This window comes from Diceros bicornis, chromosome 4 (genome assembly GCF_020826845.1).
Source record: "Diceros bicornis minor isolate mBicDic1 chromosome 4, mDicBic1.mat.cur, whole genome shotgun sequence".
NCBI classification, from domain to species: Eukaryota; Metazoa; Chordata; class Mammalia; order Perissodactyla; family Rhinocerotidae; genus Diceros; species Diceros bicornis.
Window position 1 is genome coordinate 5,706,654 of NC_080743.1, and position 19,373 is coordinate 5,726,026.

Consider the following 19,373-nt stretch of genomic DNA (forward strand, 5'->3'; position numbering starts at 1 on the left):
TCTGTGTACACAAACATTTTACTGTCCAAAAGTTTGAGAAAGAAACAACACTAATATTTCAAACAACTGGAACTTTTTGCACATTTTCACACTCTTGTAAGGATTAGGGGAAGGGAGGGTGGCACAAGAAAGAATCTTGTTTATCCAAAGAGGGATCTAAGTCTTGGTTCTGCTGGATTGTTTTTTCATAGACATAGATTCTTATTAAACATTACTTTTGGTACTAATTATTTTAATTACTCTTTAATTTGAGACTTAGAATTTCCTGCATTGTTTTTTAATGAAGAGAAATTTTTTAAAAACATGGCTATATACCCTGACTAATAAATGACAGTAGAATATTCAACACAGTATACACAAATGTTAATATGTCTCAGTGCTGCATATAAAAGAACACTGGTTTTCATTTTGTCCTTAATAAATCGAGCAGCATTCATTAACTGCAATTATTGTTACATGTACCTGACAGTTGAAACTGCTGAGGTAGAATTAATGATTTCATAACAATTACCGTAGTCCCACGGGGCTGCTAGCTCAAACTGGAAGCTCGTGTGGGTTGCCTGCACTTAGAAAATTGTGGGAGAACAGAGTGTTGGCTCTTCAATAATGGAAACTATAAAGTGAACAAAAGCTTTTTAGGGCACCGAAGTAAACGTTGTGATATTAAATATACATGATGCTTAATAGTAAGTATATCTGTGGCACATAAAATCATGTATTGGCAAGAGATACTGCTTTTAAATATACACTGCCTGATGTGCCTTTGAATAGGTTTTCCTAGGCCAACAAACTTTTACACAAAATATATAGCTGGCAGCTTAACAAATAAAACATGTGTATTTACTATTTTGTTCCTATGAATTTAATACTAAAGTGACCCAGTGTGGTTTTGAATGGATGGCACTAAAATTTACAGGGCTGAAATAGCTTATTATCCTGCTGGTTGATGTAGCTTGTGCCATGGATCATTTATTTTTATGGAGCTTTCAGCCCATAAAAGGATGCTGTGGCGTTGTTCTTGGATGGTAAGTGGACTGCCTAGAGGACGTTTGAGAAAGGTCAAAGACAAATTGCACACATATGGAGAAAATTAGCAACGCTGAGTCCTGAGGAAAGAGTGATGTGTAATTCACATGGAAAAGAATTTAACAACTGGGAGAACAGTCAATGCTTTATAGTTTTAAAATGTGTTGATGTCCTGTTTTTCCCCAAAACGACACGTAGTAAAGAAAAAAAAATAGTATACTTTTTAAATTCTTTTCCTTCTACTTGTTCTGGCTTTTTAGGTAGCTTTTCAAAATAAATTAGTCAATTTTCATTATTTTTTCTGTTAGTGCCTTGGTGGGAATAGGTCTGTGTAATAATTTATCACAACCTATATTTGTCAATCTCCAAGGGCCAGTTTTGAATGTGGATTAGATCATAAGTACAGTAAGAAATGAGCTTCATATTTTCATTACACGTCTGTGAACAGCTCCCCTCTTGGAACAATAGCAGGGGCAATCATATAGCAATTTTGCAGGGATAAATCAGAGTGAAGAAAATCCTTTAGTACGTAGAAAGTTCATTATAAAAATGGCTTTATTTTTTTAGAATTCTAGAATCTCATCCATGAGATCACTTCTTACCATCTGTGCGAGGCTGTGTTAGGAATCAAAACCTTAAATCATGATGGCAGTTGAAAAGCAGAAAAGGAAGCAGTTTGCCAGCATATTGCCATGTACTATAATTCAGATAGTCAATGATGACTTCTAGCAATTATATAGCAGTATAAAAATATTCAGTAAAAACTCACTAATTATGATTAACTTGGAAGAATGCTAGTTATCACAAAAAGCTTTGTGATAGGAAATTTTGATGGATGTGTTAGCTAATGCCATGATGGTAATCATATTGCAATATATAAATGTATCAAGTCAACATGCCATACACCTTAAACTTATACAATGTTATGTCAATTATATTTTGATTTTAAAAATTAATGTTTTTTAAAAAAGAAATGACACTGTGAACTTGAGGGAGCTTTTACTTTGAAACACCTTGAACTTTCCTGGTATTTTTCCTTCTCAGTGGGTGTTCCTAAAGTGCCATCCTTCTTGCCAGACCTACCATGCCCATCCCTACCTCAGAGCCCTCCCTCATGCTTTTCCCTACCTCAGAACACACCCTTCCACTTACAGCAACTTTCTTCACTTTTCAGCATCAAACGCGGGTCTCAACTTTTCTCTAAGTCCTTCTCCACTTTTCCTCCCTCCCGTTCTCTCTGTCCTTTCATCACTCTCGTAGTTCAGTTTCTGAGGGTTCTTTTGCTAATTTTCGAATAATAGTTTTATTTCCCTTACTAGATTGAAAACATCTTGAGTACGTGGGTTACATATCCTGTCAGCATCTAACGATAAAATGTAATACGTCTTCACTTTTTAAGCACGAATCATGTGCACTGATTACATGATGCTACATAACTACCAACTACAAAGATAAGAGTGACACAAGTTCAACCCTAGAGGAACTAGGATCCTATAAGCGTGATAAGTCCACAAGTGACCACAGTACAGGCTAGGGTAGGTTTTCATATGAAAATTCCAGAATATCTTTGACTGATTAAGGGAATCAGGGGAGGCTTCATGAAGGAAGTAGCACTTAATCTAGACTGTGAAGGTGATAAGTAGAATTTCAACAGACAGAGGAGATCAGAGCACAGAAAGTAGTCTAGACTGGATGAAACCCAGTGTTCCTGAAGATGAGTGGTTAGAGCTAAGATTGGAAGCGTACGTGGTAACCTGGATGTCTGAGTCAGACAACAGCACTCAGACCATGGGTAGTCATCGAAGACGTTTCATTAGGCTAAAGGTGTACAAGAAGTGACTCTTTAAGAAGATGAATCATCAGCAAAGTGCAGGAAGACCACTTAGGAGAGATGAGAGATGAGGAGAGGCCGAACTCAATGCCAGTGGTGGCATTGAAAATGGAAAGGAGAGGATAGTTGTAGAGGACATTTTAGGGAAAAAGTCTTCATGATCGGGCAAAGGAGAAGGAGGAGTGAGAGGTGACTCTAAGGCAACACAGCAAGGCGGTTGCAGGTTTCAAGCTCTGAGTGTTCGCAGTCTCAGGGCTGAGTCCTGCTGTCTCCATCACTAGTTAAGTGACTGTAAATAAATTACTAACCTCACTAAGCCGCAGCTTCCCCATCTTAAAGGAGAGTCATGAGAACGCTGGGACCTACCTCACAGGGTTTTGGTGAGAATTAAACACATATATTTGCTAAGCTCCTCACAGCACAGTCCTGACAGGAAGCCCTGATGGAGGCTCCTGTGATTGCAGTTCAGCGTTTGAGTCTGCGTAGCTGGATCAGTGGGCCTGTCAGCAAAAGTAAGGAAGTCAGCAGGGAGAATTTGAGGACCAAAATACAAAGTTTGATTTTGTACTTGTTGAATTTAAGTTAATAATGGGACATTCAGATGGAGATAGCCTCAGGCAGCTGAAAAAGTGGGGCTTCAGCTGAGCGACAGCATCAAGGTGAGGGATTTAGACTTGGCAGTCATCCAAATTGAGACCTAACATCTCCCTCCTGCTTTAGAAAATATTCAGTAGCAGTGGTTTCAGCACCTATAGTCAGTACTAATAGCAAATTATTGAAAATTCAGTTAACTCTGGGAATGTCGGGAGGAAATCCTCTCCTAAAATCAAGAGAGAAATTTTCTCCCAAAACCAAAATTAAATGCCTTTCTTTTTTTCTTCATTTAAAAAATTTCTATATGATCCATTTCTATTTGTCAGGCATCATAAGAAACGTGAAGATTCTCTCAAAAATACATTAGCATTGGGGCCAGCCCAGTGGTGTAGTGGTTAAGTTTGTGCGCTTTGCTTTGGCAGCCCGGGGTTCCTGGGTTCGGATCCCAGGCACATACCTACCCACCACTCATCAAGCCGTGCTGTGGCAGCGTTCCACATGCAAAAATAGAGAAAGATTGGCACAGATGTTAGCTCAGGGCCACTCTTCCTCATCAAAAAGAATTAGCATCTTGAATGGAAGTGTCAATGCTGTTGTCTGTTGTCGTTGTTAATAGACCAAATTTAAAGAAAACATAACAGGAGGCCCTTACCACAGAGCCCAATGGATTACATGCTGGGAAATTAAGCACTACTTCAGTTCATTGATTTTTTTTTTTTTTAATATATGAGTAAGTTCAACTTTTGGGGGAAAGGGTCCATGATAGTTTTGTTGTTGTTTTTTTTTCTGGGAAAGCTAACATCTGTTGCCAATCCTCCTCTTTTTTTTTTTTTTTTTTTTTTTTGTTTCTCCCCCAAGCCCTAGAACTAGTTGTATATTCTGGTTGTAAATCCTTCCAGTTCTTCTACGTGAGCTGCTGCCACAGCATGGCTACTGACAGACCAGTGGTGTGGTTCCACGGCCAGGCCACTGAAGCAATGAGAGCACCGAACTTTAACCACTAGGCCACCAGGGCTGGCTCCAGTTCATTGATTTTTTAAAAACTCTTGGGAATTATCCAGTATATGGGAGTGTTTTAAAAAACAACAGTTAAGAAATTAGAACTTTTATTTTTTTATTTATTTATTTTTTCTGGAAATATGTCTTTTATTGAAACAGAACTTTTTCAATTGCTTCACATATGCATGGATGAATACCACTTGCTGCTAGCATGAGACAGTTTACAGCATTCGTTTCATTTTATTTCTCTTTTTTGATCTATGGGGCGTTGAGATAGCCTGGTCACGTAAAGAAGTGGATGGACGAGAAGCAGTTTCTTCATAGCAATGTCCCTAAATTATTTGAACCCGTTTTGATTACATGCCCCAAACCTCATTTTTGATTGATCATCTATTAGCTGACAACCTAATTAAGTGCTTTTTCAATTTGTTAAAACAAAGAATAAGAAACTACCCCACATGCAAAGTTAAAGAAATTAGAACTTTTAAATCTAGCACTTTAGAGACTAAACACTTTCCTCGTTGGGACCATAACTTGACCTGTCTTTCTAGATAATATCAAAAAATGCATTAAGAAAACTCAGTATTAAATAGTTATTGATAATTTACTATGCTTTTTGGCTCCTGGAATTCTTCAGGAAGCGGCCCACACCCCCTGCCTCGGCTCTTCCTTGCTTCTCTCACTTTCTCCTCCTGCATCTGGTTCTTATCCCACTGATGTGCTGCTTTCACAAACAGCAGAGGTTGTCCCCCGGGCCAACCTGCCAAACCTTTCTCCAGCCACACCCCTCCTAGGCTCTCCTCTGAATTCATTTCTTTTGAGCAGTGATGTGATGTAGGTTTTTGTTTTGTTTTGTTTTGTTAGCACAGATTTGACAGACAGACATCTCATTTTATCTTTCAACTCTTACCAGCTGGGTGGCTTTGGGCAAAGCGGCCAGTGTCCACCTCCAATTTCTTCCTGCAGAACCTGTTTTCCTGAGAACTGAGCATATGTTTTAGCAATTTCTGCTCACCGCCATAATGTAATACCCTAGTTACTTGTTTTCTTTTCAAAGTTTTAATCTCTTTTTGAATGACATAATTTCTCAAGTGCACGTTCTTTATAAAATCTTATTCATCCCCAAATCTAGCCTCTTTTTGCTAATCTCTGCCTGTTTTTATACTTCTTCCAATCAGATGTCTTGCCTCTACTTCAGTGCTTCCTTAGTTCCTCTGACTGTTTGTGTTCACTGCCACTTATTTTTTCCTGTCTTAGTGTCCATTTGAACTTATGTGTTCTCTTCCCTTCTTCACACGCATGAACACATACTACTAGAAGGCTTATTGAGGCTTAAATATGTAAAGTATCTGAAAAAATTTCCTGTAATCTCTTCTTGGTTTTTTCCTCTATGGTACACAATTTTTTTTTTAAATTTTAGTGCAGGACACAACTTGAAACTTGTGGTTCTCCACCCACCCGCTAGGCTATTTCCCTACTTAGTGAGGCAAGGAACGAGTATAACCAGTATGGGAAGCACTAAGCTTCACTTTCCATTTGTGATCAAAAAAGGAAAGTTGTTGCTTCCCACAGACAGCGGTGAGGGTGGGTCGTCTAACCATCAGAAGCACAGATTACCCAGCCTGGTTTGTGCAGGGGCTGCTGGAAATCGTTTTGCATTCATATGAGAAATATTAAGCTTTGAGAGCCATTATTTCATTTTGAAACAAGACAAAAATAAACTGTATGTCTTTAGTTAATTATAAAAATAATTATCTTTATATTTTCCTTTAAGGAAATTTATTCTATAACAAGGATTTTACTTTGGTAAGACAGCTAAAAATTGCTTATTTGCAACCCAGTTCATATGCACAAGTAACAGCCTCCTAAGGACCCGCTCTAGAGTTGGGTCAACCTGAGGAAATCAGGATGTTCTCAGGCACAGGTCAGCAAGCTGTAAGGGGCCAGACAGTAAACACTTTCAGCTTTGTCAGCCATCTGGTCTCTGTCACAACTACTCAACTCTGCCGTCGAAGCACAAAAGCAAACACGGACAATAAGTAACCAAATAAATGTGGCTGTGTTACAATAAAACTTTATGCAACTGAAAGTTTAATTTTATGTAATTCTCATATATCATGAAGTTATTTTTCCTTTGAGTTTTTTTCAACTATTTAAAAAGTAAAAACCCTTCCAGCGTGTGAGCCGTACAAAATCAGATGGTAGGGCACATTTGACCCATGGGCCGTAGTTTGACCACGCTGGCTCTAAAGGATTCATCTTAGAGCAGTGGGGGAATTGGAATCATAATAGAGAAGTAGAGATTTTAATATGTCTAATAGAAAGTGGAAAGTGACCACCAATGAAATAGAGAAGCACAGTAGCATTCTAAATTAACAAATGAGAAAGGGGAATTAGCCGTGCAAACAAAAAAATTAAAATAAATATAATTATATAGAATAAATCAAGTATATCAAATGTCACTCGTTAAATGTGAATTGGCTTCATAGCCCTATCAGATTGAATTAATGAATAAAAGCCAGCCATATGTGATTTTAAGAAGCACACTAAAAACCAAGAGACAAAGAAAGATTAAAATCAAATTTCAATTAAATTTGAAATTTTGGCCAAAGATATACCACAGAATCATAAATGAAAAGACCTTGTCAATACTACTATTAGACAAAGCAAATTTCAAGGCCAAAGGCATTAAGTAGAAAAAAGGATGATATCTCGTGTGGACTGGATTGTGTCCCTCCAAATTCATATGCTGAAGTTCTAATCCTCAATGTAACTATATTTGGAGATAAGGTCATCAGGAAGTGATTAACATTAAATGAGGTCATAAGGGTGAGACTCTTCTCTGATGGAATTCATGACCTTATAAGAAGAGGAAGAGAGTGATTCTGTCTCTTTGTCCATGTGCACACACTGAGGAAAGGCCGTATGAGGACACAGTGAGAAGGTGGCTGTCTCCAAGCCAGGAAGAGAGCTCTCTCCAGAAACCGACCCTGCCAGACCCTGATCTGGGACTTCTAGTCTCCAAAACTATGAGAAAATAAATCTCTGTTGCTTAAGCCACCCAGTCTGTGGTATTTTCTGGCAGCAGCCTCAGCTGACTAGTACAATATCACATCATAATAAAGGATATAGTTCATAAATAAGGTAAAACAATCATCAAATTTCGTATATCAAATGACAGCAAGTAAAATAATATTGATATTAGGAAAGCAAATTTCAAAATTTAAAAATGTTTAACAAAACAAAGAAATGTGCTACTTAATAATAGAGGTAGAGTTTGAAAGGGGGCATAACAAGAATAAATCTTTATGCGTTCAATAATTGCAGTCATAAACATAAAGTAAAAATGCCTAGACATGAATGACCCTTATAAATCACAATTAAATTATGAGATTTTAATCTTTCTTTTACAAAATCTGACAGATCAAATAGGGAAATAAATAAGCAAGATATGGAGGGTTTTACTGATGTAAAAAAAGGAACTTGACTTAGTAGTTACATAGAGAGAAGGATATACCCTAAAATAGAGAATACACATTTTTATCTAATGTGTTAGGTCAGTGTTGTGGGTTGAGTCCTGTCCCCCAAAAATGTATGTTGAATTCCTAACCCCTGATACCTGTGAATCTGACCTTTTTTGGAAATATGGTCTTTGCAGATATAATTAAGATGTAGGTTAAGATGAGGTCATACTGGAGTAAGGTAGCCTACATGAGTGGTGTCCTTATAAGAAGGGAAAAGAGACACAGAGACAGAGAGGAGAACGCCATGTGACAACAGAGGCAGAAATGGGAGTGAAGTGTCTACAAGTCAAGGAATGCCAAGGACTACAGGCAACACTGAAGCTAAGAGAAGCATGGAACAGACCTCTCTGAAGAACCCCAGAACCTTCAGAGAGCATGGCCCTGATGACACCTTGATTTTGGACTTCTAACCTCCAGAACTGCGAGAGAATAAATTTCTCCTGTCTCCTAGTTTGTGGTAATTTGTTATGGCAGGCCTAGGAAACCAATACAGGTAGATTCCCCAGAACAGAGCCTGAGACACTGAGGGAGTGTTGTGATAAGAGAGAAAGGAAAGCAGGATGGGCGAGAACTAAGTGAGCAGGTGATTTTGGCTGGAGTTTGGCTTCAGCCTGGTCACACAGGGAGCCCTGGAGCTGGGGCTGCACCACATTGACAAAAGAGGCCAGCCTTTTGCACTCTGTGTAAGTCAGTTAGTAGCTGTTGTTTGATCCCTGGGAGGGGAAGGGATACAGAGAGACGGGCACATAAAATCCCTAGTGAGACACCCCCATTTGGCCAGGGCGATTCTCTAAAAAAGGGGATGTGAGCTGTTAACAGCCAACAGTCACAGCATCAACTGTATGTTATATACCTGGAATTTTTTAAAAAATTGATGATTTGGCGCCCCAAAAAACTTTATTAAATTCCAAAAATCAGAGAATTTGTAGATCTTAATCTTTGATCATAAGCTTCTAAAACTACAAATCAATAATTAATAGGTGACTAAGAGAAAGTAAAATTGTATTATTTTGAAATTATGATACACTCTCCCAAATAATTCCTAAGTAAAAGATGAAAACAAAACTAAAACTGCGAATAATTTAGAATATAATGAGGAAGTGAATGCTTCATAATCAAACCCATGGACAGAGCTAAAGACACATTTGGAAGTATATTTTTAGACTTACACACTTTAGTAAATAAAAAAAGAAAGAAAGAAATAATATTAGTAATCAAGAAAGCATTTAAAAATAAACAAAACAAATAAAATAAGGGGGAGATATATATAGACAAAAGATCAAATGAAATAAAATTTTAAAAGCTAATAAAAAATAAATATTCTCTTTCAAAAGACTAATGAAATGAAAACACCCTCCTCCCCCTATCAGCAAGCTTAATTAAGGAGAAAGTAGAACATAAATATATAATATTAGGAAAAATATATGATTATTTTTTTCATTCAACCTATATATATTTATTGATTAGAAACTGTGTGTCAGGAAGAAAGAGAAAATAGTGGTGAGTAGTGATTCTTGCACTAGATATATTATACACACTGAAATCTGAATAGACACCGATAATATGATTGACATTTATAAGTGTTAAATATAAGTCATTGAAACCAAAGACACGTACACTAAAGGAAAGCCTAGTGGTTGCTATGGTGCAAATTTGAAACTCTAGAAGAATTCTGAGTAATGTATAAACTATCTATATTAACCCTCAAAATGATAGAATATTTGAAAAGATCAATAACTACTAGGGAGATTGGAAAAGTAAAGATCTATCATGTAAAAAGTGCCCAAGTAAAAAGATAATAAGAGGATGTTATGAAGAATTTATGCCAATAAATTCAACAACTTAGATGAAATGGACAAGTTCCTTAAAAAACACAACCACCAAATTGGTTCAGGAGAAAATATAAAATCTTAATATTCCTACGTCTGTAAAATAAATTGGATCTGAAATTGAAAACCTTTCTACAAAGAGAACTCCAAGTCTTGATGACGTCACTAGTGAATCCTCCAAACATGTAAAGAAGAGAAGAATATGAAGCAGTCGGCTTAAATACTGGAATGGATAAAATTACCTTTTTATTAGTTCATGATAATATCATATACCTAGAAAATCTGGGATAGACTAGTAAAGCAGCCATTAAATTTAACAAAATAATTGTACAAGGTGGCTGGAGATAAGATGAATATACAAAAATCAAGATTTTTCTTTGTACTGCAACAAGCATTTAGAAATGAACATGGGAGAAATTTCTCATTCACAGTGGCAAATAAAAGTGGTAGATAAAAAGGTACAAAAGACCTACATAATTGAAATTATAAAAAGTTATTAAAAGGAATAAAATACTATGTTATTATAGTAACATATTTTAGATAGGAATTCTTAATATCATAGAATATAATGTTTCCTATATTAGTATAAATTTAATGCAATTCTAATCATAATTCCAATAAGATATTTTTTTGGAACAAGATAACATGATTATAAAATCCATATGGAAGAATAAATGTCCCATAAGAGCAATGAAAATTCCAAAAAAAACCTAATGATGGACAGCTTTCCTTATGAATTTACAATTGAAATAGTATGGGGCTAATTCAGGATAAATCAAGCAGTGAACAGAATAAAGGCCCTGTAACAGTTCCCAATATAATGGAAACAACATATGACTAAAGTGACATGAAATTTCCATGGGAAAAGAATGGTTTATTTAATAAATGATGCAGGAAAAATATTTTGTCCACTTGGAAGAAAATAAAAATTGAACACTTCACACTATACAAATAAATGTAAGATGGATTAAATTTAAATGCAAAGGATATAAAATAAAATTATTAGAATAAAATTTAGTAAGATCTTGCACAACCTTGCAGTCAGGGAGATCATCCTAAGCAAAATAGGAAATCCAGAAACCATAAAGGAAAAGACAGATCTTGTACTGATAAGAAAACTGTTATAAATAAATGGGTAAAGGATATGAACAGACAAATTTACAAAAAAGGAAATATGTGTCCCATAAATGTGAGAGGTGATCATAGTCACGACAATGCAAGTAAAACCAAAAATGATATTCAATATTTCACCTACAAGAACTGCAAATTTTTGCAAGTGTGATAACATCATGGACCAGTGAGGGTTTAGAGAAATAGGCACTCTCATAAATGAATTTCTAGTGAGAATCCGAATTAATACAAGCTTCTTAGATGGTAGTCTCTTGGTATGTTTTTAAATTAAAATACACATACTAGGATGTTATTGAAGTAATATTAACTATTTACATTAATACATATTTTTAAATATTAATAAATATTCAAGTAAATATTTTAAATAAGAGATATTAAAACAAGAGGAAGATGTAAGACAGTATTATGATCTCTTTTTGTATAAATTAGGATGATTAGATTCAGTAGGTATTATATTAGAATAGGTTACCTACTATAAAAAAATAGAATCAAACATAAAACAACTCACGGCCAGCCCCGTGGCTTCGCGGTTAAGTGTGCGCACTCCGATACTGGCGGCCCAGGTTTGGATCCCAGGCGCTCACCAATGCACCGCTTCTCCGGCCATGCTGAGGCAGAGTTCCACATACAGCAACTAGAAGGATTTGCAACTATGACATACAACTATCTACTGGGGCTTTGGGGAAAAAAAAAAAAAAAAAAGGAGGAGGGGGCCGGCCCCGTGGCTTGGTGGTTAAGTGCACGCGCTCCGATGCTGGTGGCCCGGGTTCGGATCCCGGGCGCGCACCGAGGCACCACTTCTCTGCCCATCCTGAGGCCGAGTCCCACATACAGCAACTAGAAGGATGTGCAGCTATGACATACAACTATCTACTGGGGCTTTGGGGGGAAAAATAAATAAATAAAATCTTTAAAAAAAAAAAAAAAGGAGGAGGATTGGCAATAGATGTTAGCTCAGAGCCGGTCTTCCTCAGCAAAAAGAGGATTAGCGTGGATGTTAGCTCAGGGCTGATCTTCCTCACAAAAAAAAAAAAAACATGAAACAACTCAAAGGTTATTGCTTGCTAAGTTGAGAGAGAGGATGAGAGATTTTAAGGACTTGTCTTGCAAGTGGCACTTATCACTACTACTCACATTTAATTGGCTAGAACTCAGTCATATGATCACACGTGACTGCAAAGGAGACTGAGAAATGTAGTCTAGCTGTGTGCTCAAGAGAAAGAGAAGAAATTTTGGTGGACAGCTAAAAGTCTCTGCTATAGATAGATAAATAGGTAGATAGGTGATAGATAGATTAGATAGATAGATGATAGATAGAGAGATTGATAGATAAAGATAGACAAGACACTGAGATATAGAGCAGGCTATCTAACTATATTTGTAGCTATACTACATAAATTCAGTATAAACATGACTTTTGTTTCTGGCAGAAATTACAAGAAACTCTTAATAAAGGTTATGCTATTATTTTAGAACCAAATAAAAGAAAGTGAAACTTTTGTTTTATTTTATAATACATACAACCTTATATATGCATTATCATTTTTTTCCCTAAAAAAATGGCTAAAGGATTTCTTGAAGTGAAGAGACGAGGTCCCATTTTTCTTCTTTGTTTCTCTATGTATATAAATTATATAGATAGATTTATAATAATAAGTATATAAGAAATAAATAATAACTAATACAAATATACTGAAAAAAACACACATACCCTTTTCCCCAGCAACTTGATAAGCTAACCCATTGAAATAACGGTGTCAGTATGTAAGGGTATATAAAGAAGGCTGTTTATTGCATCTTCATTTGTAATGGCAAATACTGCAAACGACTTGAATATCTATTGATGGAATCTCAAAAAATACATATTATAGAATGGCAGTTCTCAAACTTTTTGGTCTCAGAACCCTTTACACTCTTAAAAATCATTAAGAGCTTCAAAGAGCTTTTGTTTAAATGGGTTGAATTTATTGATGTTTGTTGTAGTGGAATTTAAAACTGAGAAATTAAAAAAAATTTATTAACTCATTTAAAAATAACAATAAATCCACCACATGTTAACACAAATAACATATTTTATGAAAAATATCTATATTTGCGAAAAACAAAAAATATTTAGTGAGAAGAGTGGCACTATTTTATATTTCTGCAAGTCTCTAATGACTGGTTTTATAAAATAAGCTTGATTCTCGTATTGGCTTCTGCATTCAATCTGTTGCTGTGTGTTGTGTTGGTTGACATACATGAAAAAAATTCAACCTCACATAGATATTTAGTTGGAAAACAAAAGATTATTTTAATCATCTTTTTAGATAATTTTTGTATTCTCTTTTGATATTATACTAAAATTCGACAAGTGGCTGTTTATTGAGGGTTAGTTGCAATGTAAACTCTGAAACTATATCAATGAATTTTTCGTCCTATTAAATTAAAAGTCTTTATTTTGCACTTTGAGTGGATCTTTTACTCATCCATGATTTTGGAATATTTTTGCAATATCAGTGTGTAATTTTGTAATATCAGTATGTATTGATCATTTTGAAAATATTGGTTCATTAAGTTATGCAGATCTTCCAAATGTTGACAAATTTCATTACACAATATCAAAAAATAAAATTCATTGATATCACCACTGATGCTCATGGCGATGGATAAAAGTTTTCCAAAATTGCTTGTAAGCTTCAATTTTATCACCAGTAACAAATACTGTCAGTTGTTGCCCTTGAAGTGACAGGCTCAGTTTATTCATTTTCGAATCTTATTTCATTTAACTTCAAATACCCAAATCTGAATAACCACAATGTTTCAGTTTTTCTTTGAAAAAAAAAAGGTGCTTCATGGAAAAGGCGACTAGTTTGAAGCTCACAACTCAGTCACCTAAGTGCTTTTCCTTGAGACAACTGTCATACTTCAGTATGCTGCAAAAGCGCTTCACGCAGTCTTCCCATTTCATCGCCCAGAATATTGAAAAGACAGGTACTCAAGGGTTGAGATTCACTGCTTCCTCAAGGACACTCTTCCATGAAACGGACTTTAGAAAACAAACAAACAGGCAGTACCTGGTGGTAACCAATACATCGACCACCCGTATGGTTTGCTGTGACTGCCTTGATTCATGCTAAGCAGCCTAAGTGTGGATCCAGTGACACCACCTCCTTAGCTGTGTGACTCAGGATACGTTTACTTAATTCCACTGAGCCTCACTGTCTGCAAAACGGTAGTCAAGTACTATCCAGTCCTCGTAGGTTCCCAGCAACATGTGCGTGAAATAAGTGTGTCAACCCCACCCACAAGGCCTTGACACAGGTTAAGGTCCCGATATGTAGTAGGTGGATCTCAAATACAGGCTGTAGTGTTAATGAAACAGCACTTCAGTTGAACAGAGAGGCTGACTATTATTCCAACCCACTGGGGAGCTGGCTGTCAGAGTTAGAAACGAAAACATAGTTTTGACGACATCTTAGTCTTTTTATCTGTGAAGACATCCTATTGTGTTACAAGACGTGGCTATCTGGGTTCAGTTTCTCAACTTCCAGAATGAGAATGGAACGTCCTTTTATCTCAGCGCTAGGGAGGCAAAACCAGGGCGACTCCGACGAAAGGCAGGAGCATATTACTCAAACGTTTCTGGATTTCTGCTGCCTGCGGGACCTGACTGATACATTCGGGCCCTGGCTACTCTCAGGTGGGCTGTGGAAGGGCTGCAAGACATTGGGAAACATTTGCTGAGCACTCGAAGGTCCTTTGAGAAAAGCACTTTGTTTAGATTCTTACACTTGACCATGAATCAATGTTTAAATTTTCAGGAATAATATACGATAACCCCAAAGTTCAGAGTGGATAGTTATTTCTGGATGGTGAGGTAATAGTTGATTTTTATTTTCTTTTTATGCTTATTTTTTAGGTTTTTCTACCATTAGCATTTTTTGTTTACTATTTTAAAGTTATTTAAAATTGTCTTAAAAAGAGAAAAATCACAGTGAGCTTGGTTTATGGCATTTTTATTGCAATTTTGCAGAGCATTTGAAATTTCAAAGAATTAGTTAAAATTTGAAAAGAACAGTGCATTCACCTTGGCAAAGGGAGAAAACAGACTTCATTGTGGTTTTAGCCATTCTTCCACAACTTTTAGGAAAGAAAGATTGCCTACCCCAAAGCCATTATTGTAATGACACGATGTAAGTGTTGTACTGGGTAGTAAACGCTGTGATTCAACGTGTGCCACTGGGGATTCGCTCGTCTTAGCAAAGAGCGCTCAGCTCCGTCATGGAACAGCCGTCCATGCAGCACACCGTTTGCAGGTCTCGTCTGGACATCACTGAACGCTTCTTTGACCCCCAAAGCCCTTCAGTGGCCAGCTGTCCACCCTGAAGGCTTTCCTCCCCTGAGGAGTCCACCTTCGGGAGGTTTTGTGCTCTGCTTTCCTCGGAGACCTCGAGTTCACTCGGGAGCTGGAGGTAGTTTCCTGTCTCAGCTGTGGAAGAGAAAAACAATCCTTCCTTAGCGGGCCCTGACAGAGGCAGCAACCAAGTTCTACTTTGGGGGAAATGCATGTGATTTCTGAAAGGAAATTGAATCCTACACATGATTTTCTTTTTAACATTGTTCTGGGGTTTCAGAGAGACTAGACTTTTGGGGAGAACTCAGTCATCTCCACCCCCTCATTTTACAGAAGAGAAATGTGAGTGCAGAGAGGACAGACGTAACCACCCAGTGAGTGGCCGAGTCAGGGCTGGACTTCTGTTTTACTGGCCACCTCTGCTCAACGACCAGCAGCTTCTAGAGGGATTAGTTACATGCTATAAACAAGAAACATGCAAACAAAAATCAACCCTGTGTGTTGCAAAGCCGATCGGTAAGGAGGGAAGTGGAGATTTAAACCTCTGTCTGAAAATAAAAAGTGGCCCCACTGTTTTTATCAGTGTTGTTCCCAAAGTCCACATATAAGCCTCTCTCACTTTAACTTCGTTCAGACTTACTTATCAGTACCTTAGCACACTGGCGGTACCAGGGAATCTTAGAGGAATAAATGCTGATTGTAAACCAGTAATTGATCAACTAAATAATGTATGGGAAAACACTCTGAAAGCCTGTGAAAGGTTAAATAAACAGTATTATATGTCAGTGATGTCAAAAAGAGATAGCCTTATACAGACAGACACCCATTCCACTGCCCCATGTGTTTCAAAGATATTCCGGATGTATTTTTTTCTAGTGTATTTGGTTTGCTAATCCAAAGAATGATAAATTATGCTTACTCTCTTAAGATTTAAAACTCATTATTTCTGTTAACATCTAGTAACTACGAACCTCTCAACATTAAAGCGGGAATGGTAAGTTCATGATTTTTTAAGACATTAGCCCAGCAACATATGAAAACTGTGGGTCATTTTCCAAAATCTTTTTGTTTACCAAAGTAATTTTAAACCAGATTGAAACCTTTGCAACCACATATGTGGTTGCTACATTTATTACGTAATCACGTTTTCCTTTTTTACCTTTTATTATAAAACATAACAAACACAATTGATTATTAAAATGGAATCTGAAATAAATTCTATTCCACACTTTAATATCGGATTAATGGACAGAATTCCAGTCAAACTTCTAAGCCACTTGAATTGAAAAATGAAGGAATGCCGTGAAGTCAGTTCCCTCACTATTGCTGAAACACATTATTAGGTTCATTCCCACCTCCACAATTTCCGTCAGACAATTCCTATGGCTAGAATTCCCACCCCACTTCATCCCACTCCTCATGACTCCTCAAATCCTGTGCATCCTTTAGGTCTCTGTCAAATACCACCACCTCCACAATGCTGTCATTTACTACAACAACCACCATCGTCTTTTCCCCACCTGAGATGCAGTAGAGAATACAAAAGACCTCTGCTCTTGAAGCCAGAAAGACCTGGTTTGCTTCCTAGCCACACTGCTTACTAGCTGGGTGAACAATTTTGCCCTTGGTAAAATGGTAAGTGATTGTCATATTACTTACTCAGCAGGATCCTTTTGGGAAGGCTGAATGAAATGTTGCACGTGAAATTGCCTGGCACTTTACGTGCTCAATAAAAGTTAGATTCCTTCCTTCCATCCTTCTGGCACCTGCCTGAATTCCAACTTATCATGGTCTATAACTATCCCTGTGTGAAAACCTTGCTACTCCATCATGCCCCTTGAAATCACGTGATTCTCTCTGTGCCCCAGAGCACCTGCCACAGATGCTGAGCTCATCAAAGTTGTTATGCAATCAAATGATTTCAAGCTGAAGACTACAGAAAACAAGGTCCCTATATTTTGAAAGGTAGCAAGCTCACCTCTTTCCAAAACCAAATTCAGTTTATTTTGATAATTAACTCCCGAAATTGATAGAGAAGTGGTTGAACAGTAATTAGAAAAACAGTTACTAAAATAAGCCTGAAAAAAAAATAGATGAAGGCGTCACATGAGTTCATGTTACCTTGCTGGACCTGAGGGAGCCCCTCCAGTTGCCGTCTCCACCTGGAGCTGGCACAGATGTAGATGACCGTTCTTACGTACTCCAGCCCACAGAGCTTCATGGACTCCTCGCTCCTCACTTCTGAGATGGCAAGTAGGACAGAGAGGAGAAATAAGGTGACAACGCAGCCCTTCATTTTGCGGGGGACTGAGTGAGAATCTGACACAGTGAATATTGCCAAATCAAGTTTTGGAGTTACCCTCACACTCTTGTCCAATTTATACTAACTTTCCAGACATTTTATTGGTCAGAACCTCATTTTAACAATATTTGCTAAGCACATAAGTTACACCATGAAGTTTTGCTAATGAGCTTTTATGATTATTGCTAGTTATTCAGTCACTTCTGAACACCATCACTTACCATTAGCTGCGTCCATGAGACAATAAACAGAACACTCTCTTGGGAGACATCAGGAAAACATGTAGACTTTGGAAGTAGCCAAGTATGAGTTTCAACGTCAGCCTTGCCACTTACTGAGAGACATAGGGCAAGTTTTAAACTCTTTCAACCTCAATAAGCACGTCTCTAGAATGGGAAAGCCTGTCTCATAAGGGTTTTGTGAGTATTGAAAGCACTAGCTATGTCAAAGCGGTGAGAAAGCACACTTAAGAATTCGGGTTTTCATGTTTTGGGTTTGAATCTTGGTTTCTTACTTACCAGATCTAGAATTGTAATCAAGATATTAACCTCCCCAAGATCTTTCTCTATAAAATTGTACTGATGATAGTAACTACGATATAGAGCTAATGAGATAATGTGTATCCTACTTGACAAAATAAAGTCAATAATTGTTGATTGCCTTCTTCCCTCACCATTGGGATGGGCCAGAAAAGAGAACTTTCCTTTAGAATTCAAGAGAATTCCTCTAACTAGAATTTTCCTTGTTACCCTTCACTCTATGATGTAGGTATGTCTTTATCAACACACATTTTTCTGATAGAAAATTAAATCCATAACCCCAAACAGGTAAATAATAAGATTTCTCTCTGGTAAAGCTTCTGAAAGCACTGGTTCTTGCATAGCTCTTCCATAAACTGTGAATGCTGGAGTTTGGGAGCTTAAAGAATTGTTGACTCACTTTTTAGCAAATTGAACAAATAATTATTTAGTTGATTTTGTTGACTCCTTGTCTGTAATCTCTGGTTAAAAAATATTCACTTCGGCCTGTAATCAAGATCATATCACCCATACTTCCTGTGACATCGATGTTCTTCTGTAGGGAAGCTGGAAAACAGAACAAGATAATTGATGCTTTAATTGAAAGCATTTCTGACTCTGAAAATAGACCTACTACTTCAAAGAATTGTTACTTTCTCCACCCCTCTGGCTGCAATATGGAGGATGGATTAAGGGAGACAAGATTTGAGGCAGGAGAAACAGAGAAAGCTTTTGTAATAATTTAGATGAGACACGATGGTGGCCTAAACTAAGGTCAAGGCAGAGAGGACCGGGCAGATGAATATTCAAAAAATAGGAGGGCTTGGTACTGATTGGGTATCAGGCTTGGTGAAGGGGAGACAGCAGTGAGAAATGGTACTTAGGTTTCTGGCTTCCTCAACTGGGACAAAGGGGGGTCATTTGTTAAGAAAGTGATCAAAGCAGCAGGAACGGTTTTGACATCAGATGGAGCGATCTCATCTTTTGATGGGTCAAAATTGCAGATGAATCTCTGTCATGTATCAACTCCAGAGGGGCATCTGCACGAGCAAGTCTAGCACACTCGCAACATCACCAATTATTCGGCCATTTATTACCAGGCTCTTCCCTTCTTGGGAGACTTATATGGCTCATCTTGATAATGCTAGTTTTAACATAGCACCGCAGTGAGACTGTGATCAGTGACGACGGGCGGGGCTTCTGCACAACCCAAGAGAGAAGTATTCAGCCGAGTGACGATCCCTACTCTGGATGTCAGAGGCACTCTGGTACCTCTGAAACCT

At 37.4% G+C, this 19,373-nt stretch overlaps 1 protein-coding gene across 1 annotated transcript; it reads right to left on the reverse strand.

Moving 5' to 3' along the window:
• Window positions 1-14,931: 14,931 nt before the first annotated feature.
• On the reverse strand, window positions 14,932-17,566 carry INSL5 (insulin like 5). Its single transcript, XM_058537041.1, has 2 exons — window positions 17,392-17,566; window positions 14,932-15,405 (listed from the first exon to the last, which is right to left on the reverse strand). Exons 1-2 carry the CDS (start codon window positions 17,564-17,566, stop codon window positions 15,173-15,175), a joined length of 408 nt encoding a protein of 135 aa, XP_058393024.1. The 3' UTR covers window positions 14,932-15,172.
• Between the last annotated feature and the right edge of the window lie 1,807 nt (window positions 17,567-19,373).

Bases quoted from the DNA above. Each gene is read 5' to 3' on its own strand.
- INSL5 (XM_058537041.1), bottom strand. From the start codon at position 17,566: ATGAAGGGCTGCGTTGTCACCTTATTTCTCCTCTCTGTCCTACTTGCC. The intron at 15,406-17,391 runs GTAACATGAACT...TCTCTTCCACAG, and splicing joins GCTCCCTCAGGTCCAGCAAG to CTGAGACAGGAAACTACCTC.